This window comes from Phyllobates terribilis, unplaced genomic scaffold (assembly GCF_046119375.1).
Source record: "Phyllobates terribilis strain yellow unplaced genomic scaffold, ASM4611937v1 Scaffold_1__5_contigs__length_1240528914, whole genome shotgun sequence".
In the NCBI taxonomy this organism is placed as follows: domain Eukaryota; kingdom Metazoa; phylum Chordata; class Amphibia; order Anura; family Dendrobatidae; genus Phyllobates; species Phyllobates terribilis.
Window position 1 is genome coordinate 756,536,831 of NW_027362761.1, and position 26,303 is coordinate 756,563,133.

General features: G+C 43.4%; 1 protein-coding gene across 1 annotated transcript in view; it reads left to right on the forward strand.

The window, feature by feature from the left end:
• The window catches only part of LOC141149662 (fibrillin-2-like), a 238,446-nt gene that overhangs the window by 51,599 nt on the left and 160,544 nt on the right, over window positions 1–26,303 (forward strand). The window contains exons 3-4 of the mRNA XM_073636910.1: window positions 7,982–8,064; window positions 17,580–17,678. Coding sequence (XP_073493011.1) covers window positions 7,982–8,064; window positions 17,580–17,678 — 182 coding nt within the window. The remainder of the gene's footprint in view (window positions 1–7,981; window positions 8,065–17,579; window positions 17,679–26,303) is intronic.

A 26,303-nucleotide genomic window follows, 5' to 3' on the forward strand; every position in this document is an offset into this window, starting at 1 on the left:
AAGGGGGCACCATTTTTACAGTCCCCTTTTAGATACACTTTAAAAGTAATTTTACTTTATAGAGGGGACCTCCACTAAGAAAACAATGATGTTCATTGATTGCATTGAGCGCCTGTGTATGTTTTTCTTGCAGTTGCTTTTTGAAGAAAACCAGAATAAACATTGTGGTTCTAAACCACAGACATTAATCTGGAAATTCCCAATTTCTGAGAAACCATATGTGAAAATATAATTACTTCTTAAAACAGATTTTCCCATTTACAAAGTCTTTACATTGTAAAGATATAGGTATCCGTATAGGTCAAAGGTGAGTTTGAAAATAGTGATATAAGCCTAAGTAGGCATTTTAGGCTATTTTGCTGCACCACAACCCTATATTAGATTAAGGATTTGCACCGTGGAACCATAGACATTTCTTGTGTCAATGTATGCTGACCATATTACAGATATATTGTGTTGGTTGGAGCATGGTACACCTATGATGCAACCCCTCGAATACCCTCGGTGTAGGTACATGTAGGTACAGTAGTACACATAGAAGTCACAAATCAGAGTATGTATTCAGATTTGTAGTAAACTACATGTCTTTGGTGGTGACTAGAGAATCATTCTATTCACCCTTTATGTATCGGTAATTTTGCCTTAAACGAGTTAAAGGTCAGCAAAGAAATATTAATCCTACTCTTTCCTTGACCCTATTATTTCTCAACCTTGAGGATTATGGTTATGTGATCTCATGTTAATGGATTTCAGCTCCACATTCTCCTGGTAGATTAGACGCCTTCAAAGCAAGAAAAAAAAGTCACCAAACTCTTAATTTCTATAATAGCCACCAGATGTTCCATTCTCCTCCTTATACACTGCTCAAAAAAATAAAGGGAACAGTCAAATAACACATCCTAGATCTGAATGAATGAAATATTCTCATTGAATATTTTGTTCTGTACAAAGTTGAATGTTCCGACAACAAAATCACACAAAAATCATCAATGGAAATCAAATTTATTAACCAATGGAGGCCTGAATTTGGAGTCACCCCCAAAATTAAAGTGGAAAAACACACTACAGGATGATCCAACTTTGATGTAATGTCCTTAAAACAAGTCAAAATGAGGCTCAGTATTGTGTGTGGCCTCCACATGCCTGTATGACCTCCCTCCATTGCCGGGCATGCTCCTGATGAGGTTGCGGATGGTCTCCTGTGGGATCTCCTTTCAGACCTGGACTAAAGGTCTGTGGTGCAACGTGACGTTGGTGCATGGAGCGAGATATGATGTCCCAGATGTGCTCAATCGGATTCAGGTCTGGGGAACGGGCGGGCCAGTCCATAGCTTCAATGCCTTCATCTTGCAGGAACTGCTGACACACTCCAGCCACATGAGCTCTGGCATTGTCCTGCATTAGGAGGAACCCAGGGCCAACCGCACCAGCATATGGTCTCACAAGGGGTCTGAGGATCTCATCTCGGTACCTAATGGCAGTCAGGCTAACTCTGGCGAGCACATGGAGGGCTGTGCGGCCCTCCAAAGAAATGCCACCCCACACCATTACTGACCCACTGCCAAACCGGTCATGCTGAAGCATGTCGCAGGCAGCAGATCGCTCTCCACGGCATCTCCAGACTCTATCACGTCTGTCACATGTGCTCAGTGTGAACCTGCTTTCATCTGTGAAGAGCACAGGGCACCAGTGGCGACTTTGCCAATCCTGGTGTTCTGTGGCAAATGCCAAGCGTCCTGCACGGTGTTGGGCTGTGAGCACAACCCCCATCTGTGGACGTCGGGCCCTCATACCACCCTCATGGAGTCGGTTTCTAACCTTTTGTGCAGACACATGCACATTTGTGGCCTGCTGGAGGTCATTTTGCAGGGCTCTGGCAGTGCTCCTCCTGTTCCTCCTTGCACAAAGGAGGAGGTAGCGGTCCTGCTGCTGGGTTGTTGCCCTCCTACGGCCCCCTCCACGTCTCCTGGTGTACTGGCCTCTCTCCTGATGTGCCATCCTGTGGGTTGTAGAGTCTGTCTCATGGTACCACGAATGTGAAAACACAACCAACATTCAAAAGTGACCAAAACATCAGCCAGAAAGCATTGGTACTGAGATGTGGTCTGTGGTTCCCACCTGCAGAACCACTCCTTTATTGAGTGTTTCTTGATAATTGCCAATAATTTCCATCTATTGTCTATTCCATTTGCACAACAGCATGTGAAATTGATTGTCAATCAGTGTTGCTTCCTAAGTGGATAGTTTGATTTCACAGAAGTTTGATTCACTTGGAGTTATATTCTGCTGTTTAAGTGTTCCCTTTATTTTTTTGAGCAGTGTAATAAAAGTATATTTAGTAAAAGCTGCGTAACTATTTTTGTAACCATTTAGTAAAATCTTCAGATTTTGTAGTAGTGAATGCTCCTTAATTCCACTTTTTGACACAAAATTATACATGAAGAATGTTTGGGTCATTTATTTCAATATTTGTGTTCTTAATATGCATTTAAAGGATTATTACCATCTTTTACATTCATGGCATATAGACAGAATAGGTCATAACATCTACTGGACATTTGTGCGCCATTCAAATTAATTCTGTTTAGCTCAGAATCATGTATTAAAAGTGAATTGAATCTCTAAGTAATTTATCTAAAGAGCAAAAAAGACCCTCTTTTTCCTTAAAGGTCTGATGCTCACCTATTTTTGGCTAGATTTGCCTTTTTGTAAGGGTAATGTCTATTAAAGAATAAAAAGTGGGATTAAAAAAATATTTTTGGGACAAATTGCAAAACAAGATTAAACAAAACATGAAATGTAGAAAATGGTATCTTGTCTGCATGTTATAGCTGTGGGAGCTGATCAGTTTCTGCACATTTTTATGGGAAAAGTTTCAGTAAAACTTGTATTTTATTCATTGATATCCCTGATTGAGATACACATATCAGTCCAGTGGCAGGTCTTTTTCAGATACTGGCAGTCTTTCCTTAATGACTGTGCATGCAGAGATAACTGTCAATCACTGAGTAGGAACTCCTACTGGACTCACATACATATTCGAATAAAATACAAGTTACATTGACTCTTTTCCAACAAACCTGTCCATCATTCTGCTCAGCTTCTTCTCTATACCATGCTGTCTACAGATCAGACGGCATGTACAATGTGACAGGTTCTTTTGAATGATAAATCTGATAAATTGTTATATACAGAATGTCCTTATGTGATCTACAATCATCAATTTATTATGTGATAATTAAAGGGGATCTATTAGCAAGATCAACTGTTTATATAGGAATGTAGGTTAGTGAAAGATAAACACATTAGTACCTTTATATCCACTATCTGTTGCCTGAATCTGTAGATAGCCACGATTTTAGCAATGTGCAATTGAGGCATTAATTGTCTTGTCACGCCCAGAGCACTTAACAAAACTCTGCCTCCTGAAGTTATTTTCATCCCTAGCGCCTGCTTCTGTGAGTGGTGGTTCAATGTGTCTGCAACCTCAGACGCCGGCAAGGAAATTTGGCACCTGCATGGATACCTCTTTTCTCAGTCCTACACATTTGAGTGGCCTGCTAAGGGCATTAGCTTCAGCGTTCTACTTGCCATGCGCCACCAAGCCATGATGTACACGCAGAAGAAGATCAATGAGGACGTTTGATGTGACTGTGCCTATAGCAAAACTCCTTAATGTGCAGAAGTGAGGAAAGCAGTGATCTTATGCAGGCGCTAGATTTCCTTGTCGGCACCTGACTTCACAGACACATTCTCATAGAGAAGGAAGTGCTTAAAATGGAACTAACCCCAGGAGCAGAGTTTCTTTAAGTGCTCTGGGCGTGACAAAGTACTTAATGCCCCATTTGCATATTGCGGAAATCATGAATTTCTCCAGATTCAGCCAAAGGATAGCGGATATAATTGTATCAATGCGTTTATCTTTCACTGACCTACATGCCCTTGGAAATGGTGTAGGGAATTTGATTTTGCTGTCAGATTCTTTTTCAAATCACTGTAACCTGAACAAGCTCCTTCAGCATAAAATAATGAATCCAATCCAATAATCTTATCTTTTTATCATTACCTATGTACACAAGGCAGTGTTTGATGCATTTTTTCGAGCCTAAACAAGAATAAGCTGCAAAAAAGAACAATAGCTGCAGTATCACGTTATCCTCATTTAGAAACCACTTGCAGTTTGGGCTATTTTCCATTGTTGTTTGGATAGTGTTATCATATGTGGTTTACTTGCAAGGGGGATTGGTGGTAAGGTTGAGTGGTGTAATTTCTCCTTCATAGTAGGTGGAAGTCTAACTCCTCTGGCTCAGATCAGCTTTGGTTGTGTCATACTGTAACAGCCAGTGATAGGCTTTCACTGGGGCCTGCACTAGAATATGAAAGAACTTTTTCTTCATAAGATGAGTCACACATGGCTGACAGATATGCCAACAGATGCTCTAAAATGTTAGCACTAATGCAACTAGTTTGATCATAACTTTATTGAGCCCCCGATGCTTTATGGATACATACAGTGAGGAAATGGATAGGGTTGTTCTAGGGCAGGGGTCTCAAACACGCGGCCCGCGGGCCGCATGCGGCCCCTGAGGCTGCTTTATGCGGCCCGCAGGCACAGACCCCTTGATGATCCCGACCTGGTCCAGGAGGAGCCGCCGACAGCAGCGCTGCATTGCCGCACAGAGACTGTTTCCCAGCACTGCATTTCCAATGCCAGCCGCTGGCCAATCAGAGGCCAGCAGCTGATATCTGCGTGTCGGCGCAGCGAGTATGACGTCATTGCCATATGCAGATGTCAGCTGCTGGCCTCTGATTGGCCGGCGGCTGACATTGAAAATGCTGTGCTGGGAGACAGTCTCTGTGCGGCAATGCAGCGCTGCTGTCGGCGGCTCCTCCTGGACCAGGTCGGGATCGTCAAGGGGTCGGACTCTGTGGTGCCTGCGGGCCACATCTGCAGGAAGGCCGCCGAGGGAACGGAGGACAGGTGAGAATCATCTTTTTTTTTTTCTATTTTATGTGTGTGAAGAACAGCACAGGGGGCACAGAGCCAAAAGAGGGGACCTGGATGGGGCACATAGCCACAAGAGGGGACCTGGATGGGGCACATAGCCACAAGAGGGGACCTGGATGGGGCACATAGCCACAAGAGGGGACCTGGATGGGGCACATAGCCACAAGAGGGGACCTGGATGGGGCACATAGCCACAAGAGGGGACCTGGATGGGGCACAGAGCCACAAGAGGGGACCTGGATGGGGCACAGAGCCTCAAGATGTGGACCTGGATGGGGCACATAGCCACAAGAGGGGACCTGGATGGGGCACATAGCCACAAGATGGGGACCTGGATGGGGCACATAGCCACAAGAGGGGACCTGGATGGGGCACATAGCCACAGGATGGGGACCTGGATGGGGCACATAGCCACAAGAGGGGACCTGGATGGGGCACATAGCCACAAGAGGGGACCTGGATGGGGCACATAGCCACAAGAGGGGACCTGGATGGGGCACAGAGCCACAAGAGGGGACCTGGATGGGGCACATAGCCTCAAGATGTGGACCTGGATGGGGCACATAGCCACAAGAGGGGACCTGGATGGGGCACATAGCCACAAGAGGGGACCTGGATGGGGCACATAGCCACAGGATGGGGACCTGGATGGGGCACATAGCCACAGGATGGGGACCTGGATGGGGCACATAGCCACAAGATGGGGACCTGGATGGGGCACATAGCCACAAGAGGGGACCTGGATGGGGCACATTGCCACAGGATGGGGACCTGGATGGGGCACATAGCCACAGGATGGGGACCTGGATGGGGCACATAGCCACAAGATGGGGACCTGGATGGGGCACATAGCCACAAGATGGGGACCTGGATGGGGCACATTGCCACAGGATGGGGACCTGGATGGGGCACATAGCCCCAAGATGGGGACCTGGATGAGGCACATTAGTACAAGATGGGCGCCAGGATGGGGAACGTTGCCACAGGATGGGGACCTGGATGGGGCACATAGCCACAGGATGGGGACCTGGATGGGGCACATTAGTACAAGATGGGGACTTGGATGGGGAACATTACTACAAGATGTTTTCCATTATTACTATATGATGCTAATTGTAAGACAATATTACTGTATGTGGCCAATTGGGGGAAATAAAATTGTAAAAAAAATAAAAAATAAAATAAAGCATGAAAAAATATTGGGCACTAAAAATGCTGTTTTATATGTAAACTAAAGTAAACACAAAAAAGTGCACGTTTATTATCGCCACATCCATAACGACCCAAGCCATAAAAAAATAAACACGGCAAAAATGTTCAAAAGGTGTATACAAAAAAAATGGTATCACTAAAAATGTCACATTGAACAAAGAATGCGGCCCCCCAAATTCAAATTTTTTCCATGTGCGGCCCATATACCCAGCCGAGTTTGAGACCCCTGTTCTAGGGAATGGAGGTAGTCAAATAAATCAGCCAGTGACATCTGTCTTTTCTTTTTCGGTTAAACTCTAGCTCTTGGATTACCTTATCCTGTTATTCATGACACATAAGAAAAGTGAACCATAGTTTGACTGTTGACTGTCCACTGCCTTGTTTGGTATGTTTACCCTGTTGAACTAAAAGTTATCTTTTAGTAATCCCACTTACACAGAAGCAATGACATTTGTGGGCTTTTTTTGCTAAAATTTCTGTAATGAATCTGCTCTTTGTGATTTCAATCGTTAAAGGAAACTGGAGAAAGAAAGAAGTGTCTGTTTATCAATGATGATAAACTGGGAGATAACACACTACTAGGATAACCCCTTCTTGAACTAAATGTTTGGCCCTATAACATAAAAAAACTATACTCCCCTCCTGTGCTGGGAGTGTTAGCACTCACGGTCCCAGAGCTCTGGTGCAGTGGAATGACACTTGGTACCCGATGTCAAATCAGCACTGGCGTCACTGTCCCCGCCTTCGTACAGATTGAACATAAAGTGGAAGTCCGGGCTGCAGCTGATCTCTGACTTTCTCTTCATGTTCAATCCATATGAAGGCTGGGACAGTGACGCCAGTGCTGATTGGGCATCGGGCACCACGTGTCATTCCACTGCACTAGAGATCCAGGACCGCGAGTGCAGACACCGCTGGAATGACACCAGCACCGGAGGTGAGTATAGATTTTTTTATTTTATCGGGGCCAAACATTTAGTTCAAGAAGGGGCTGTCCTATTAGTGGACAACCCCTTTAAGCCGCCATATATATTAGATGGCTGTTGGCTGAATGATGGTTGGGCTGATCGTTCGGTCTGCAGCTGTCTCACGGCCGAGAGCCCCTGTGTTCTCTATGAGAGTTGCCTTCAAACATCTCTGATGGTGGCTTATTTCCAGGAAAACAAAAGGATCGGCAGTCCAAAATCTGACACACAGGATCCTTAATTCATCTAACAATTAATTGTCTAAGGTTCCTATACACATTAGACTGTCTGCTGAACCTGTCGGTATCAGTAAGTTTGGCTGACATTAGTCCAATGTGTATGGGGGGGGTGGTCTTTACTATGAGAGAAAAGTGAATTTGAATTGGTAACCTTGTGTAGACAATTATGTGCATTGAGGGTGCATCATCCCAACTCCTGCGATGTAGACTGTTCAACGTAGTCAATGAACTGGGACAGACTTTTCACATACAACACTTATTTAAAAACACTGTTGACTCTGGTCTCTCTGAATTCATAATATTGGAGAGACCTTTTCTTCACCTTTGAAAGAAACACTGTACAGTGAAGCAATATAACATACAGGAACTTTATTTTATTCCTGACATGGATAGTACTGTGGCAGAATCCCTATACCAACCTTATTTGTTAAGCCATATAAGTGTTAAGAAAGTAGTGTTTCTCTTCGATTATAAAACCAGTAAGATATAATATTATCTGCCTTTAGACTAAATGGACCATTTAATCTTAAATTTTGTAATTTTTTTTTTCTTTTTAGACCAAATGTTTGTGGATCTCGGTTTCATTCATATTGTTGCCCAGGGTGGAAAACACTACCAGGGGGAAACCAATGTATTGTTCGTAAGTATGGATTTCTTTTCTTCACATTATTTAAAGAACTTGTTATAAAGTTAATTGGGTCCCATATCTAGTGGTCAATCCCGGGACTACTAGTATCGAGGTCAGGTCTAATTTTTATCTCACCTTCTTCTAAGCTTTCTAACCTACTTTACTTGCAAAATCTATCCAGAATTTACACCCACATGTCTGTTCTTCACAAGTTGGGTGTTCTCTCCAAGTTTCACAGGTTTACTCATATTTACATGGGAAGGCAGCACACACTTGAAGGGTGTTTTGTATTAACTTATGCCAGCTGATTTTAGTTTAATGACCTAGCCCAAGCGTCTGTTCCTCATCTTAGGGTAGTCAAGTCACTACTCTAAAAAGCATGGTGGTCTTCTTGTGTCTTAAAGTTGCTAGAAATGTGTCTAATCTTTTGTTCATGCATTATAAGGTGTCTACAGCTGAGTCATGTAGTACTGTAGCCATTGAGGTCAGCAACACTAAAGACTTCCCTTTGTTTCTCCCTCGGAGGTGTTACAAATATGCCATATGTACTTATTTATGTAGAACAAGGCCTTATATGGGATTTTTTTCAGCACTGGGCCTTGGGGATGATTTCCTGTGCTTTGCTTTTGCAGGTGGTAAGATAGTTCTCTATTCACAGGAGGTTATATCAACATATGTATCCACTTTAGAGACGCATTCACTTCAAGCAGAATGATTAGATTGCAGCCTCGCCCTCAATCTGACCTGTCTATTCCTTGACACACATTCCTAAATTGCATTCCTAAAATATTAACTGGCCATATATTCTAATGCAACCTTCAGAGCATTGAGAAGCAATGTCTACCTCAATACAAGTAAAAAATATACTTGTATATACTGAGTTGTGTATTCAGGACTGATGTTTGACTTGGTGAAATCTTATTTTAAAGAGGTGATAAATAGAAACCACTGTGGCAAATAAAGTAATACACCTAAATAGTACAGTTAGGTCCATATATATTTGGACAGAGACAACATTTTTCTAATTTTGGTTCTAGACATTACCACAATGAATTTTAAACAAAACAATTCACATGCAGTTGAAGTTCAGACTTTCAGCTTTCATTTGAGGGTATCCACATTAAAATTGGATGAAGGGTTTAGGAGTTTCAGCTCCTTAACATGTGCCACCCTGTTTTTAAAGGGACTGGAGAGGGATTTGACTTCTTGGAACTGTTCTGAATTCTCCTGTTTTTTTGTAAGCAGTGAAACACCAAAATATATAATTTCTTCTACATTGACTTTAACTTTCAGACTTCTGGCATTTTGAATTTTTTTTCATTACACCGTTTACAAATCGGATTCAATTATCTTATATTTTGATAGATCGAACATTTCTGATTCACAGAAATACCAAATATGTATTTTTTTTTTTTTAATTGTTTTATTTTCAATGAGGCAAAAAGGGGATGATTTAAACTTTTGTGTTTTCTTTTTTTAATTCAAACTTTATTAAAGATTTTATACATTTTTAGCAGGGGATTAGATCATATAAAGCATGACAAAGGAATCAAACAAGACCTGACATTATATATCTAAAACATTAGTATTCCCAGTAATAACAACAATACCCCACGAAGGGGGATTGAATTGGTACTGAATGGATGGGTCTAGTAACAAGTCTGCCTCATAATGTTATGAGCCGTAAAAACTCTAGAAGTAAATGGGGGAGAGGATGAAAAGAAACATTCTAGGAATAAGGGAGGAGAAAGTAAACAGATGACAGGATTTCCTGTATCCATGATCAAGTATATGACCTGGTGTAAAGACCAAGGTGTAGATGTATTATGTTGAAGGCGAGTCAATTTGGATGGACCTATACATGGGTGAATCCAAGAAAGCTTCCCAGTGAAACCACTTGGTAGCTAGTTTATACTTCTCTTCATGAGAATGGGCAATCAACATCTAAATTCGCTGCGTTGTGGCAACCCCCGTAAACCATTCCTCGAGGGAGGGAGTTTTTGTAGTTTTTCAGTGCCGTGGGACTATGGTTTTGGCAACTTGTAACAAATGTCTCAGAAGGGACCTTTTGAAGCTAGACCTTGGCATTGGAAGCATAAATAAGAGAATAGCTTCAGGCTTATTAGGAATCATTACCCCTGTAACCTCCTGGAGTACCGTAAGGACACCCTTCCAGAAGGCTGTCAGGCCTGAGCAGGACCACCATATGTGGACCATTGTAACTTCACTTGCTCCACAGCGCCAACATAAACTCGATGTGCCCAGATACCATTTATGCAGAACCGAGGGAATTCAATATCATCTGGAGACTATTTTATAGTTAGTCTCCTAAGCTTTGGTCACGATGATAGATTTGTGTGATAGATGAAAACACCTATTCCATTGGTCATTTGTAAATTTTAAGTTTAGTTCTGATTCCCAGGCTCTACAAAAATGGGGAAAGGTTTCCAGTTCTGGAGCTAGAAGAAGTTTGTAGAGAATAGAAATAGCGTGATCTATTTTAGTAGGGGCAATGCATAATCTTTGGAATTCTGAAAGTGGGCAAACGAGTTCAGAATTGTCGGCTAGGGAACGATAGAAATGTTGCAGTTGAAGATATTAAAAACCATGATGTTTCGTAGGTGTTTTATCCTTTAGAATTGCGGACAGGAGAGTAATGATGCCTGGGGGGCAATTTGATTAAGACGTTAGGGTTTTATTTTAGTGCTGTTTAGAAATTTATTGGTGGAAGCTCCCGAAAGGAAATCTCGGATTGTCTGTTATGGGAAGTAGTAGGCCACTATGATCAATCAGCGAGGTTGCCTGTTTAGAGGTGTATAAGATTTTTAGAGTTTTGTTCACTGTAAATGATAATTTAGTGTCCTTGCAACAAGAGATATGAGGCCAAATCCAAGGCAAAACAGACACGGAGAGTTGGCAGATATCTTATGCAATAGAAACACAGAGTTTGGATGATAAACTATGGATCAGGTCCAACACCCTAGAGTATGCAGCTGCCTGATAATATTTGCGCCAATTGGGTAGCCCTGTGCCACCTGTATCTTTAGGCCTGGTTAGGATGGTGGATCCAATCCTGGGGCGCCCCGATGACCACACAAAACAACTAAATATACACTGAATTTTGTTCCAGAAAGGGGAGTGGATGTGAACCGGAATAGTCTGAAGAAGGTACAGTAGTCTTGGGAGGACTGTCATCTTTATAATATTAATCCTCCCGAACCAGGAGAATTCAGAACAGTTCCAAGAAGTCAAATCCCTCTCCAGTCCAGACAAAAAGAGCTGAAAATTAATAGAGAACCATTTAGAAATGTCAGGGGAGATACCAATTCCTAGATATACAATTGAGTTTTTGTTAGGCCATCGGAAAGGGAAATTCCCCTTCAAGGATTTTATCTCCTTGGGGGGCAGGGTTATGTTAAGGGCCTCTGACTTATCCATGTTAATTTTGAAATTGGGCCATCTCCCAAACCAATCCAGTTCCACCGTTAATGAGGAGAGTGAGATATGTGGTTTAGATAGATAAATCAGAAGGTCATCCGCTAATGCGGAGCATTTGTACTCTCGACCCCGTACCACCATACCAGAAATATTAGGGTTATTACGAATCGCTGACATCAGACTTTCTTTGTGTTTTTTCTTCATATTTTTTAAAACTTTTTTTTTCACTTTTTACTGTATTTAAAGGGTATTTGTCAGCAGGATCAATCTTCCTAAGCCGTCTATATGGGCATGCAGGTCCTAGGAAGTGGAATAAAATGATACCTTGATATCTGCGATATGTCTTATTCCAGAGAAATCTGTATTTTTTTATATGTAAATGACCTCTTCCTGGCTAGGGGAGGATGTTGCCCTTAAGATAACTCTGCCTCCAGAGCTTATTTTAAATAAAAGGGTGAGACAAGTAACTAACACAGAACAAGAGAAATGAACTTTGTCTTCTTGCAAACAATTTTTTTGCAGCTCCTGAGCTCTGCTGTGTTGTAACAATATTGCAGCCCTGTGAGGTACAATCACACACAGCTCTGCAGTAAGGTCAGGAGAGCAGAGAGCGGCCGTTACACCTCACACTGGTAATGCCCCCATCATGTATAATAAGCTCTGGGGGCAGAGTTATATTCCAGGCAGCGTCCGCCTCAGAGCCTGGAAGAGGTTATTTATATGAAGTGATAAAAGATGATTTATCAACAATAAGGCATCTGATATGAGGCACACAGGGATGACTTTTTTCAGTCTATAACCTGAATGCCCATATTAAGCATTTGTTCACACTTGTGTATAAATATCAGTCCCATTCTCATTCAGGAGAGTAGGACGATTTTTTCTCACTTGTCATCTGTGTGCTGTCCTTATGCAATCCGATTCTTTATCGAATTGCACTCTTCCGATTTATACGCAAGTGTTAGCAAACCCTTTGTGGACTTGAAGCTGCAATTGTCTGATTGCTTGTGCTATGCATCAGCACTGCTACGTGTAACAGAAATCACGATCTCCTATGAACGCCAGCCACGGCCTAGCGTTTAAAGGAGGATCGCAATGATAGGCATGAGGATCGTCAGCAGACCCCTAGCTGTCATGGCAACCCATCGGCGCCCTGCGATCCATGTCACGGTTGCTCTGATGGTAGCATGAAATAATGTGTGTTCCTACCCCTGTCGGAGCATGTTAAATTCCGCTGTCAGGGATTGACAGCGGGATTTAACAGGTTAACAACCGCGGGCGGAGCTTTCATCCATCCACGATTGTTAGAGGCACATGATTGCTGATTAAATCAGCAGTCATATGCAGGGAAAGATACTAGCTTAGCATGCGAGCCCACATCAAAGGCAGCAACACGACATATGACTTAAATATGCGTCATATATAGTGAAGGTTCTAAGGGGGTTATCTCAAGTACTTATGTAAAAATTGCACAATGTGTGTTAAAACTAGCAATTTTGCAATTTACTTCTTATTGAAAATCCTCTATATTCTCCGGAACAGAGGGATCATTAATTTTATAGTGTGCATACGTTACTGGCTAAAAAATGGCAGGTTACCTAGGTAAGGAGTGCGCTACTAGCAGGCTTTATACTTTGGAGCCTTGTAATGCCACTCTGAAGCTGGACAGATTGGTGAATACGACCAGCCTAAGTGCTCCTGTGCTTCTCAAATGTTGCAGAGATAAATCTGCCTCTGCTATCAGCTTGTGAGAGCAGTCAGTTAGGACCAGTGGCAAAGCCATGGCATTAGTTAAACTATGAATTTTGAAAAATATGTACCTATATGCTCTTGGCTGGCATTCATAGGAGATTGTGATTTTTGCTACACATAGCAGGGCTGAAGCTCAGTTTCTCCTGAGCACACCGATACCCCATATGTAATGGAAAACTACTGTTTGATGCACAGCAGGGCTCAGAAGGGAAGGAGCACCCTTCAACTTTTGGAGAGTAAAATTGGCTGGAATAGATAGCGGATGGCATGTCGCGTTTGCAGAGCCCTTGATGTGCCTAAACTGTGGTAAACACTCACAAGTGACCCAATTTTAGAAACTACGCCCCTCAAGTAACTTAACTAGAGGAGTGGTGAGCACCTTGAACCCACAGGTGCTTTACAGAATTTTATAAGGTTAATCCATGAAAATGAAAAAAAAAAATTTCCCGCAAAAAATGTTGCTTTAGCCCCAGGTTTATCCTTTACACAAGAGTAATAGGACAAAATGGACCCCAAAATATGTTGTGCGATTTCTCTTGAGTAAACCAATACCCTATATGAGGTGGAAAACTACTGTTTGGGCACACGGCAGGGCTCGAAAGGGAAGGAGCGCCAATTGAATTCTGGAGCATAATTTTGGCTGGATTGTGGATACAATGTCACATTTGAAGAGCCCCTGAAATGCCATAACAGGAGAAACCCCCACAAGTGACTCAATTTTGGAAACAATGTCTAGGAATTCATTTAGGGGTGTATTGTGCATTGTTAACCCTAAGGAAATTCTCAAAATTGTATAACAATGGGTTGAGTCAATTTACCATTTTTTCCACTAAAATGTTGCTTTGGCTTTTTCATTTTCAAAAGGGATTATAGGAGAAAACGAACCATACAATTTGTTGTGCAATTTGAGGCAGAATGGAAAGCTCAGAAGTGAAGAAGCGCCATAGTGGAGTTCAGATTTTGCTGGAATGGTTTGAGGGTGTCATGTCACATTGGCAAAGACACTGAGGTGCCAGAAGAGAGGAAGACCCCATAAGTGACCCCATTTTACAAACTACACCTCTCAATGAATTTTATGGGTGTTGTGAGCATATTGACACCATAGATGCCTCACAGAATTTTATACCATTGGAAAAAATAGTTATATTTTTACCACTAAAATGTTGTTTTAGCCCCAAGTTTTTAATTTTTATAAGGGCTAATAGGAAAACAAGGACCTCACAGTTTGTTGTGCAATTTCTTCTGAGTGCACCAATACCCTACATGTAATTGGGAACTACTTTTCAGGTACAGGGGAAAGCTCAAAAGGGAAGGAGCGCCATATTGTAGTGCAGATTTGGCTGTTATGGTTTGCAGGTGCCAAGACACACTGGAAGATGAGACCCCTGAGATGCCAGACCAGCAAAACCCCCATAGTTAACCCCATTTTACGAACTACACCTCTCAATGAATTCACCTAAGTGTCAGTGATCATATTGATACCATGAGTATGTCACAAAATTTTATACCATTGGGCAGTAAAGAAAAAATGATTACATTTTTACCACAAAAATTTTGTTTTAGCCCCAGATTTTACATTTTTTCAGATGGGGAAATAAGTAAAGCTGGCAGCAAAATTTGTCACACAATTTCACAATTTCTTCTGAACATGGCAATACACCATATGTGGCTGTATAGTAGTACTGCTTAACCACTAGGCGAGAATAGGGAAGGAAGGAGCGCTATTTGACTCTTGGGGAACAAATTATCGTAGAGTAGTTTGCGGACTCCATGTACAGAGCCCCTAAGTGCTAGTAAAGCAGAATCCCCCTCAAGTGACCTAATTTTGGAAATGACACCGCTCTTGGAATTTATTTACAGGTGTAGTGATGATTTTGACTCCATTTGTGTTTCCCAGAAACAAGCAGTAGTGGATGTTGCTGAAAGAAAATTGCTAATCTGCGATTGCAGTGCCCGTACATTGCAGTGCCCAGTACGTTGTAGTGCCCAGCACATTGTAGTGCCCAGTACATTGTAGTGCCCAGTACATTGTGCCCAGCCATGCTTCTGGAGACATTGAACCATAAATTAAGCGGGGCTCTCATCGCTACAGAAATGGCAAACATGTGGACGCTAAATGTGGTTTAGACACACTGTGGGGCTCAGAAGGGAGGGGGGCATTTGGATTTGGGAGAGTAGAATTCGCTGGATTCCTTATTGGGGGGTTAGGAACGATAGCACTTTTCCAGAGCCTTTGTGCTACCAGTAATGTGGAAGCCCCCTATATTTCCGTTAACAGATGATGGACCTGAGTGGGGGCTTGCTTTATTTGTGGATTGAGTTAAAGCTTTTGTTGTGAACATTTTACATAACATTTTGGACCATGTTTATGCTGCACTCTACGCTGAGCACTTACATCGGGGTCTCCATCTAAAATGACGTGATTCAGATGAAATCCCCGAGTGATCCATTCACTATAATGGGGTTGAACTCTGTCCATCTGGCCTCTGTTCAGCGTTGTCCTGCTTTTCAGAGGTGCACAAAACTGTGGCCAACCACACTTTTATGCACGCTTAAAAAGACGGACACCGCCAAATCATAGTACAGAATTCACAGTGTCTCCATCTGCTTCCTTATAGGGAATCTTCTGTTGGGGGTTCCGTCTAAATCATGTATTTCAGAGATTTAAACAGAAACCCCGAAGTATTCTATCAGCAGCGCGCATGATAAATGTGAACACCATCATGAATTTGTTTTATTTTTTACGCAGTTCCTCGTGCGGTATAATTGATTAGACGACTTTATTCTTCGAGTCGGTGCGATTACAGCGATACCAGAATCATATGGGGTTTTTATGTTTGGCAGCTGACACACACTAAAAGACGCTTTTTATCACATAATTTTGCATCGCCATATTTTGAGAGCCATAATCTTCCTATATATCTGCTGACAGAGTCATGTGAGGGCTTGTTTATTGAGGGATGAGTTGACATTTTTATTGGTACTATTTTCGAGCACATAACATTTTTTGATCACTTTTTATTCCAATTTTTGGGAATGAACAAAAACCAACAATTCAGGATTTTTTTTGGGGGGGGGGGGCTATGCCATTCTATATGTGGTAAAATGATAAGGCAGCTTTATTCTTCGGATCAGTATGATTACAGCGATACCACATTTACATCATTTTTTTATGTTTTGCCACTTTCACACAATAAAAACTATTTTATAGAAAAAAAGAATTGTTTTTGCATCACTATATTCTGAGAGCTATAGCTTTTTTATTTTTCTGCTAATGGAGCTGTATCATGGCTTGTTCTTTGCGGGACAAGTTGGCATTTTCATCGATATTATTTTTTATTTCCATTCGACTTTTTCATCGCGTTTTCACTGAAGTGGTTAACTAGTGTGACAGTTTTATAGGTCAGGTTGTTCCGGATGCGGCAATACCAAAATATATGTAGTTTTTTTTGTTGTTGTTTTATTTATATAAATATTTGTATTTATTGGTAAAATATATATATATTTTTTTTTTTATTGTTCTTTATTTTGTGATTTTTTTAAATATATTTTTACAACTTTTTTTTTAACTTTTTTACCTATTCCCTCTATGGGACTTTAACTTTTATTATCGCTGGTATAATGCATTGCAATGCATTATACCTGTCAGTATTACACTGACAGAAACCGCTTAGACCATGCTCCTGATTTAATATTTCATACCATGGTGGATGCTGGAATTTTTCTTCTCTAGAAGACCCCCGTGCCTGGAATTGCGAAACTCCTGTGAATGCTCTTGGCTGGCGCTGATAGGATATCCTGTTTTTTGGTATAACGCCTCACACAGCCTCAGATCCCAAAAAATGAAAACACTACGGATCTCGTAAAATGGCGACATAAGCGGAAAAAAAATGTCTTACACATTTTGGAATTCTATTTCACCACTTAAATAAAAAAAAAAAGGTACATGTTTGGTATCTGTGTACTCGTACTGACCTGGGAAATCATATTGCCAGGTTAATTTTACTTTATAGTGAACATGGTAAATAAAAACCCCAAAAAACAATTGTGGAATTACACTTTTTTTTGCAATTTCACTGCACGGAATTTTTTTCCCATTTTCTAGTTCACTATATAGTAAAATCAATGGTGCCATTCAAAAGTACAACTCGTCTCGCAAAAAACAAGCCCTCATATGGCTATATTGATGGAAAAATAAAAAAAGTTATGGTTCTGGGAAGATGGGGAGGAAAAAACGAAAACTGAAAAACGGAAAATCGCAAGGTAATGAAGGGGTTAATGAAGACAACTATTGGAACAAAGATTGGAAAGATTAATTGTTTTCTGTTTTCATTCAGCAATCTGCCGGAACTCATGTGGAGATGGATTTTGTTCACGACCTAACATGTGTACATGCTCCAATGGCCAACTTTCTCCAACTTGCGGAGCTGGTGCAGGTGAGTGTATATACTGTATACTAATATATTGTGATTTGGTTTATAGATATAAATGTCTAAAATTTACAATTTGTGTTTGATTTTGGTGCAAGTGTAAGTCAGCAAAAATAGGACTTAGGATCAGAAATAATTCTAAGAATATACAATACGCTAAAAAAAGCAATTTAGTTTCAGGTGCATTTTTTTTTTTAAAAAGGCTTTATTTTCCATTTATTAACACAATACAAATATTAACTATAGCAACCACTAGAATCATACAAATGATGTAATTTACATACAGTTTAATTAAGACATAATTTGAATGCTTTGATTAAAGGGGTATTCCCAACTCCAAGATCCTATCCCAGTATGTAGTAGGTGTAATAGTAGTAATATTAGCGCAAATAACTCCAATTAGAAATGTAGTATATTTTTTCTGATTCGCTATGTCTCTTTCCTCATGTGCAGTCATTGCAGGACCTTAGGTATTCATGGTTACGTCCACTGATAAAGTCACAGTTAGTTAGCTAGTTGCTAGTGGATGTAACCATGGATACCTAAGGTCCTGCAATGCCTGCACATGAGGAAAGAGAGATAGTGAATCAAAAATACTATACTACATTTCTAATTGGAGATATTTGCTAATATTATTATTATTACATCTACTACATATTGGGATAGGATCTTGGAGATGGGAATACCCCTTTAAGTGCCAAAATTCTAAGGCTGAATTCAGATGTCCATACAGTGGTGGCCAAAAGTATTGGCACCCCTGCAGTTCTGTCAGATAATACTCAATTTCTTCCTGAAAATGATTGCAATCACAAATTCTTTGGTATTATTATCTTCATTTAATTTACTTGCAGGGAAAAAACACAAAAGAGAATGAAGCAAAAATCAAATCATTGATCATTTCACACAAAACTCCAAAAATGGGCTAGACAAAAGTATTGGCACCCTCAGCTAAATACTTGGTTGCACAACCTTTAGCCAAAATAACTGCGAACAACCGCTTCCGGTAACCATCAATGAGTTTCTTACAATGCTCTGCTGGAATTGTAGACCATTCTTCTTTGACAAACTGCTCCAGGTCCCTGATATTTGAAGGGTGCGTTCTCCAAACTGCCATTTTGAGATCTCTCCACAGGTGTTCTATGGGATTCAGGTCTGGACTCATTGCTGGCCACCTTAGAAGTCTCCAGTGCTTTCTCTCAAACCATTTTATAGTGCTTTTGGAAGTGTGTTTTGGGTCATTGTCCTGCTGGAAGACCCATGACCTCTGAGGGAGACCCAGCTTTCTCACACTGGGCCCTACATTATGCTGCAAAATTTGTTGGTAGTCTTCAGACTTCATAATGCCACGCACACGGTCAAGCAGTCCAGTGCCAGAGGCAGCAAAGCAACCCCAAAACATCAGGGAACCTCCGTCATATTTAACTGTAGGGACCGTGTTCTTTTCTTTGAATGCCTCTTTTTTTTTTCCTGTACACTCTATGTTGATGCTTTTTCCCAAAAAGCTCTACTTTTGTCTCATCTGACCAGAGAACATTCTTCCAAAACATGTTAGGCTTTCTCAAGTAAGTTTTGGCAAACTCCAGCCTGGCTTTTTTATGTCTCGGGGTAAGAAGTGGGGTCTTCCTGTGTATCCTACCATACAGTCCCTTTTCATTCAGACGCCGACGGATAGTACGGGTTGACACTGCTGTACCCTGGGACTGCAGGGCAGCTTGAACTTGTTTGGATGTTAGTCGAGGTTCTTTATCCACCATCCGCACAATCTTGCGTTGAAATCTCTCGTCAATTTTTCTTTTCCGTCCACATCTAGGGAGGTTAGCCACAGTGCCATGGGCTTTAAACTTCTTGATGACACTGCATACAGAAGACACAAGAACAATCAGGTCTTTGGAGATGGACTTGTAGCCTTGAGATTGCTCATGCTTCCTCACAATTTGGTTTCTCAAGTCCTCAGACAGTTCTTTGGTCTTATTTCTTTTCTCCATGCTCAATGTGGTACACACAAGGACACAGGACAGAGGTTGAGTCAACTATAATCCATGTTAACTGGCTGCAAGTGTGATTTAGTTATTGCCAACACCTGTTAGGTGCCACAGGTAAGTTACAGGTGCTGTTAATTACACGAATTAGAGAAGCATCACATGATTTTTCAAACAGTGCCAATACTTTCGTCCACCCCCTTTTTTAGGTTTGGTGTGGAATTATATCCAATTTGGCTTTAGGTCAATTCTTTTTGTGTTTTTTCATTGAAGACAAATTAAATGAAGATAATAATACCAAAGAATTTGTGATTGCAATCATTTTCAGGAAGAAACTGAGTATTATCTGACAGAATTGCAGGGGTGCCAATACTTTTGGCCACCACTGTATATCATGGTCTAAGTATGAATCAAGCTCAGGTCAGGAGACCTACGGCCAGTCCGTGTATCCGTGTACATGGACATCTGAATGATGCCTAAGGGGTTTACCTGTTTCAGAATTAGTCTATGGGGTGAATCTTGACTCCTCTAGAAAGGGCTTTGAACAGTCATTTTCACTGTTCAGAAGTAAATATGAAATCATTCTGACATATATCTGCATATTTAGGATGGGTTTTTTTAAATTACGGGGAACCTTTCACCATGAAAATGCAGTCGAATCTGCAAACACTATCTATAGAGCCAGAGGAAAGAGAAGATTTCTATATAGTTTTCTGAGAAAAAATTCAGCATAACTTGTGCATTATTCATTGAAATCTCTGACTTTTGGTCCAGTGGGCTACTGTGCATGCGCTGCCCTGCCATGATGTACACCCAGATGTCAAGTGTTTATTTCTGTTAATGTTGAGGATTATGGCTTACAGCCAATGAAAACACAAAAGTCATTATCTCAGTAAATTAGAATACTTTATAACAACAGCTTGAAAAATGTTTTTAAAATCCGAAATGTTGGCCTACTGAAATGTATGTTCAGTAAATGCACTCAATACTAGGTCGGGGCTCCTTTTGCATCAATTACTGCATCAGAAACAATATAGAAACAAGCATAGAAATAATAGATATTTAAATGAACTACAAATCAAGTTAAAATGAATGGTTTTCCACAAAGCTATAAATTAATCAGTTCATCTCCTCCTGTTTTATACGATGGTGCCACCAGATATGAAAGCTTGTACCACGTTCCCAGGTTTCCAGTCGCATTTTAATGACAAACAATACTAAACCCTATTTTACAATAACTGTTCCAAAAGTCTTCCAGTTAAAGGGAACCTGACAGCTGATATATCTAGATACATCTAGTCCAACTAATCTCTCGTGCGGATCAGTCCCTGTCGTCAATTAAATAATGTTTCAGAGTTATACATATGTGGCTGAAATCATACAGCCAATGTCTGATACATTCTGCCTGTGGATCGGGTAGCGTGTATTAAATGACAGTTTCCCTTTAAGGTGTCATCATTCACTGATCTCCATTAGTCGAGAAAAATTAACATGTATGCATATATTATAAATGTGCCAGTATATAGTGTTTTTTAGAAGTCCTGGATGTATACCACTGTTGCTTCACCAAAAACTAGTTTTTGCAATTCATATTAAAGCTCTAAGGGCTTGTTCACACAAGCTTATTATACAGACGTGTGCTGTGCATGTAAAAATCAGACAATACAGTGACCAATATCATTCAATAGGTTTGTACAAGCGACATATTTTTCCCACGAACCGAGTGTTTGGGTGAAAAAAGCTGCATGCACTATTCTCCTCCATATTTCAAAAGTGGCAAGTCATTTAAGTCTATGAATGGGCAAAAAATAAAATCAGACCCCATATAGATCATCGATATAGCATCCAATTTTATGGATATGTTGCTGTTATTAACCTAGGAGACTGTATTTGATCATGTACATTTTAAACTGTTGAGGTATAAATACTGATGGTACACGGATGTCACATGTACGTAAAAAATGGGCCATGGATGAAATATGGATGACAATACAGATAAAAATCAGCTGTGCTTTTGTAAGGAGATGGACATATTGTCCACGTTACCCCATGAAGAAACAAGTGCTATTGTAATGTGAACTGTGATGTATAAAGTGAATTGTGACTTGTGTTAATGATATTAGTATTGTGAATTACTGACAGTAGGGATAGTAAGAGTTGATAGTTGAGACTAGCCCAGAGTGGGAGATGCTAACCAGAAGGAAAAGTGACAATTTCCTGTCAGAACGTGAGAAAGGGCCGGTAGTGCAGAAAGAACAGATGTAAGGTCTGGTGTGAGAAGTGCCGCATTTCATGGGTGTCCCTAGTAGTGAGAGGAGATTAGGAGAAAGAGATAGCATGATCTGGAGCAAAAACGAGGAAGAGTGACTGAGAGACATAGTAATTTATCGAAGACGGGTCTTGGAAGAGAACGCCGAGGAGTCCGGCTGAGAGTTTATAACTCCTAAAGGTACCAGGCTTATACAGTACAAAGTACGTGAGATGAAAAGCATGCCCCTGGCAGGAGTTTCAGAGCGTCAGTAGAAGAGAAAATAAGTACTGGACATACTGGCACCATAGTTCCCCAGAGGGGAAAGAAGACGCAGAACTGTGGGTTGAGTAAAGGAATTTTGCTAGCTGAACTGTAGTGTCGAGCTGGGTTGTGGTGAAGTAGTGAGGAAAAGTGAAGACAAAGAACAAGTAAAAGAGAGAAGAGAAAGGGATTGAGTTTATGTGAGGAAATTTTTACGCATAATGAAGGAAACTTTTGAGAAGATATTTACCTGCTATCTACTGTATACAACCCCCCCCTTAATGTTCAGTAAAAGGTTTATTTTGAACTGGTGGTCTCCCTCATTGAATTAATTGCATTGTCAAACATCTGGTCCTGGCCAACCAGCAACATCGGTTGTGGCTGCAAGGGTGTATCACACCCACAGAACAAGTTCGCACACCCAGCCAGGACCCCTATTTTTATTTACCATGCCAGGCCGAAAGAGATGAGTACTTCACCCACAGCTACCACCTCGCACCATGTTACACTTTCTGTATGAAAATTGGGACGATTTTTCATACACTCTCCTGACACTAACCTATGTATTTGTAGCACCCCGAGGGCTCGGCTGCTACAGGGGTATTGCACCTCGAACCAGAGGTGTGGTATTCCACTCCCGGGTAAGGATGGAGTGTGGACTAGAACTCAGTTTGCTGCATGCACCACACACATCCCATTTCCGGGGGACAGATCAACGGTACTCCCACCAGATAGATGTGCAGGTACGACAGCGTCTGTCCCTGGCTGGAGTGGGAGGGGGGAAGGAATATCCCAGTGGTGCAGGAGCAGAGAGGGGAGGGACTCTGGGCATAGGAAGGAGCCCATTGGGTGCTAGTCACCTGGGCTCGGGTGTCAGAGGGAGTATAAAAGGTGGGCACCATCTTAGGAGTGAGTTCAGTCAGACAGAAAAAGAGGAGAAGAGTAGTGACAGGGAGCAGCAGCCCTGTCTGGGTGCTGCTCCTGAAGGGAGCAAGAGAGAGAAAGACAAGAGGAAAGGAACAAGGAACAAGGAAGGAATGGAACCTGGAGAAAGGCCCAGAGACATGAAGGAAGAGGGAACCCGAACACGCTAGGAGTCAGCGGGTGAAGGGTTGGCAGATCAGGGTACCGGATCCCGAACTGGTGGAGGCCACTTATCCTCAGCCAGGAACCGGAGGTCGTGGTCACGTCTTGGCGCGACCACTCACTACACTCACCACGAAGGCACGCCACATAGGGTCAGGGAAACCGGAGATAGGTTTCGCCACCAGAAGGCCCGAGGAAGCTGGACATGGGTGGGTCCCTAGTGGGGACGGCCAGAGAAAGGAACGGAGAAAGGAGTTCAAGGTCACACTCTGGAACTGCCTGGGGGTTGGTCGAGCCCCGTACCTGGTGGACGCAGCACGGCTCGGGTCGTCATCACCTGCAGGACTGACACTGATAACATCTGTGAGTAAAGCATTGAAAACTGCAATCAGTCTCTGTGTTCCATCGCACTACCAGCACTAAAGGTACCGGGACGCCCTTTCTATCACTCCCTTCACCCGCACCAGCTGCCCTGAGGCCATACCTCTCCCGTTGGGGGTTATACCACCATTGCTGCACACATACCACCGGCCTCAGCGGACTGTTCTGCAGCGGCGGCCTTGCGACCGCAAATCAACGGGTGGCGTAGTCGACACTTAAACAACATCTACAAAGACTGCCACACACTTAGTTTGACCACCCTGGGCACGGACCGGGTCCCCGCCACTCGGAGACTACTACCCCCATCGGATCCGGCTCCGGGTATTCCCCCGCGCACACGTGCGCCGCACCACAGCACTGGCCCAGGGGGCGCGTCAACTTTGGCGTAGTCGGCAGGATCTCGTGCCCGTAACCACCGGGTACTGCGTGCCTGAAAAAGAGACTTTTTACTTACCTGTGGTGAAGTTTCCCGCCGTCCGGAGTCGTTTCCCGCCATCCGGAGCCGATTCCCGCCATCCGACGCCATCTTCTGCCTTCTTCCCGCCATCCGTGGAGTTTTCCCGCCATTGGGCGCCATCTTGAGGACGCCGCGCGGGAAGAAGAGGGGTGTGGACTCCGAAAGCCCGCGAGAACTGAAGCCCCGCCTCACGTCCGGACGTTGCGTAAGGTCCTGGAAGGAGCCCAGTGACGCCGACGTCACAGGAGCGCGACGGAAGGTCCTCAACCCTGACGATCCACTGCGGAGCCGCGGCCTACGGAAGAGGATCATCGCAAGGTAGGCCACGGTCCACTAGGGGGGAGGAGGATGTCGGATACGGAAGAGAGCTTCACCGCCACAGCCGCCATACCAGATTGCAGAGCTGCTAGCGGTGCTCCAGAAGGAAGAACCGGAGTACGCGCAGGCCGCACTGGAAGAGCTGAACAGGAGGATGATCTGGGCGCAACGAGACGTGCTCGCCGGGTGGAAGGAGGAGTTGACCCGGCGCACGCTGACCTGCCAACCGGAGGTGCAGCCACCATCCAGCACCGCGTCGATCCCGAGAGGCAGCAGAAGCGGACCGGAGGCCGGGGACGACGCCGCGGGGGAGGCCGCAACGACAAGTAAGGGGAACGCCGTTACTCCGGGCCCTGAGGCCGCGGACCTGCCCCTACCTCCCGCCGCGGGACCCGAAGCTCTGGGTGCCGCACCGCCCACCGTACCTCCACCACCAGTAGTCAGCCCTCCAGCAGCAAGCTCTGCAGCGGAGCCTCGCCCTAAACCGTGCTCCCCAACACCGGGCACGATCAGAAAGTCACCGGCCTGGTTAAAAGGCCGAGTGCCCGCGGGCGCTGCACCCCAGCCGGGGCCCCCAGTCGTGCCATCATTGGGGAAAGACCTGTATGAGCAGCACACCTGCCCGGATGGGACACCATTCGTCTGGCCGCCTGAGTACACCAACCCCCGCTCCAGGAAGAGTCATCCCGTAGGAGCAAGGGCCCCAGATGAACCGCTAATCCCAGCTCCGGAGCCCGTGGACCTCTCTTCACCCCGCTGGAGGACGCCCAATTCGAAGGGGACCCCACTGGAGAAGACCTGATGGGGTTCACTCAGGAGACCCGGGCGGGCGCCGCCCGGCGCTATGAGACCTGCCGCCAACAACTGGCAACGTTTGAGCGGGAGCGGAGAGAGAGGAAAGTGAAGGAGGAGTGGCTCCACATTAAAAACGTGGAGCAGAAGACAAGGACCCGCCAGGACCCCCCCCGTACAGCTCACGGTCCCCGAGTCACCGGGACTGTTGTTAAGTTTCACATGGCATGTGGCTGGGGCATCATCCAAGACCCGAAGACCATAAGCCAGGTGTTTGTAAACAGGAGCGACGTAGAGTCCCACCTACCGGAGGGGCACAGTGGATGGGACCTGGTGCCTGGAGATACCGTCGCCTATACCAGGCATAAAGGAGTGAAGGGGTGGTACGCCCTTCATGTCCACCGGGTCAAGGAAGAAGAGGAGCAATCGTACCAGGAGGAGGAGGAGAAAGAGGGCCCGGACGGGTCTGAACCTGAGGAAGAGAAAGGAGCGTGTGGAGCACACCGTTAATCGTAAACGGTAAAAGAGGAGATGTAAATAGTTACCCGACTGGGTATAAGGACTGTTGTGGTACTGTTTCCACTAAGAGTGTGGTCCCCGTTGGGACAGAAAGAGAACTGTTGCCTATTTTTGCCCTAATCCCTAACCTGACCGAGGACTGAGAGCGGTCATCCCTTCCCTCTACCTGGCCTAAGACTGAGAGCGGCCAGATCCCAAGATCCCAAGAACCCGAGAATTCAAGAATGTTTTATTTGAGAATGCCTTAATGTGAAATTTGATATGATGCCAAAGTTTTACATAGTGTTTTTGTAAAAGAGTTCCGGTGGCATTAGCCAGCTGTTGAGAAAACCTCCCATAAAGGGATGGATGAAAGTTGATGTGTTTTATGTGTACGTACACTTTAAAAATTGTTTTTACTCTATTTCAGCCCGAGGACGTGCTGTGGTTTACCAGGGGGGAATGTAGCACCCCGAGGGCTCGGCTGCTACAGGGGTATTGCACCTCGAACCAGAGGTGTGGTATTCCACTCCCGGGTAAGGATGGAGTGTGGACTAGAACTCAGTTTGCTGCATGCACCACATACATCCCATTTCCGGGGGACAGAT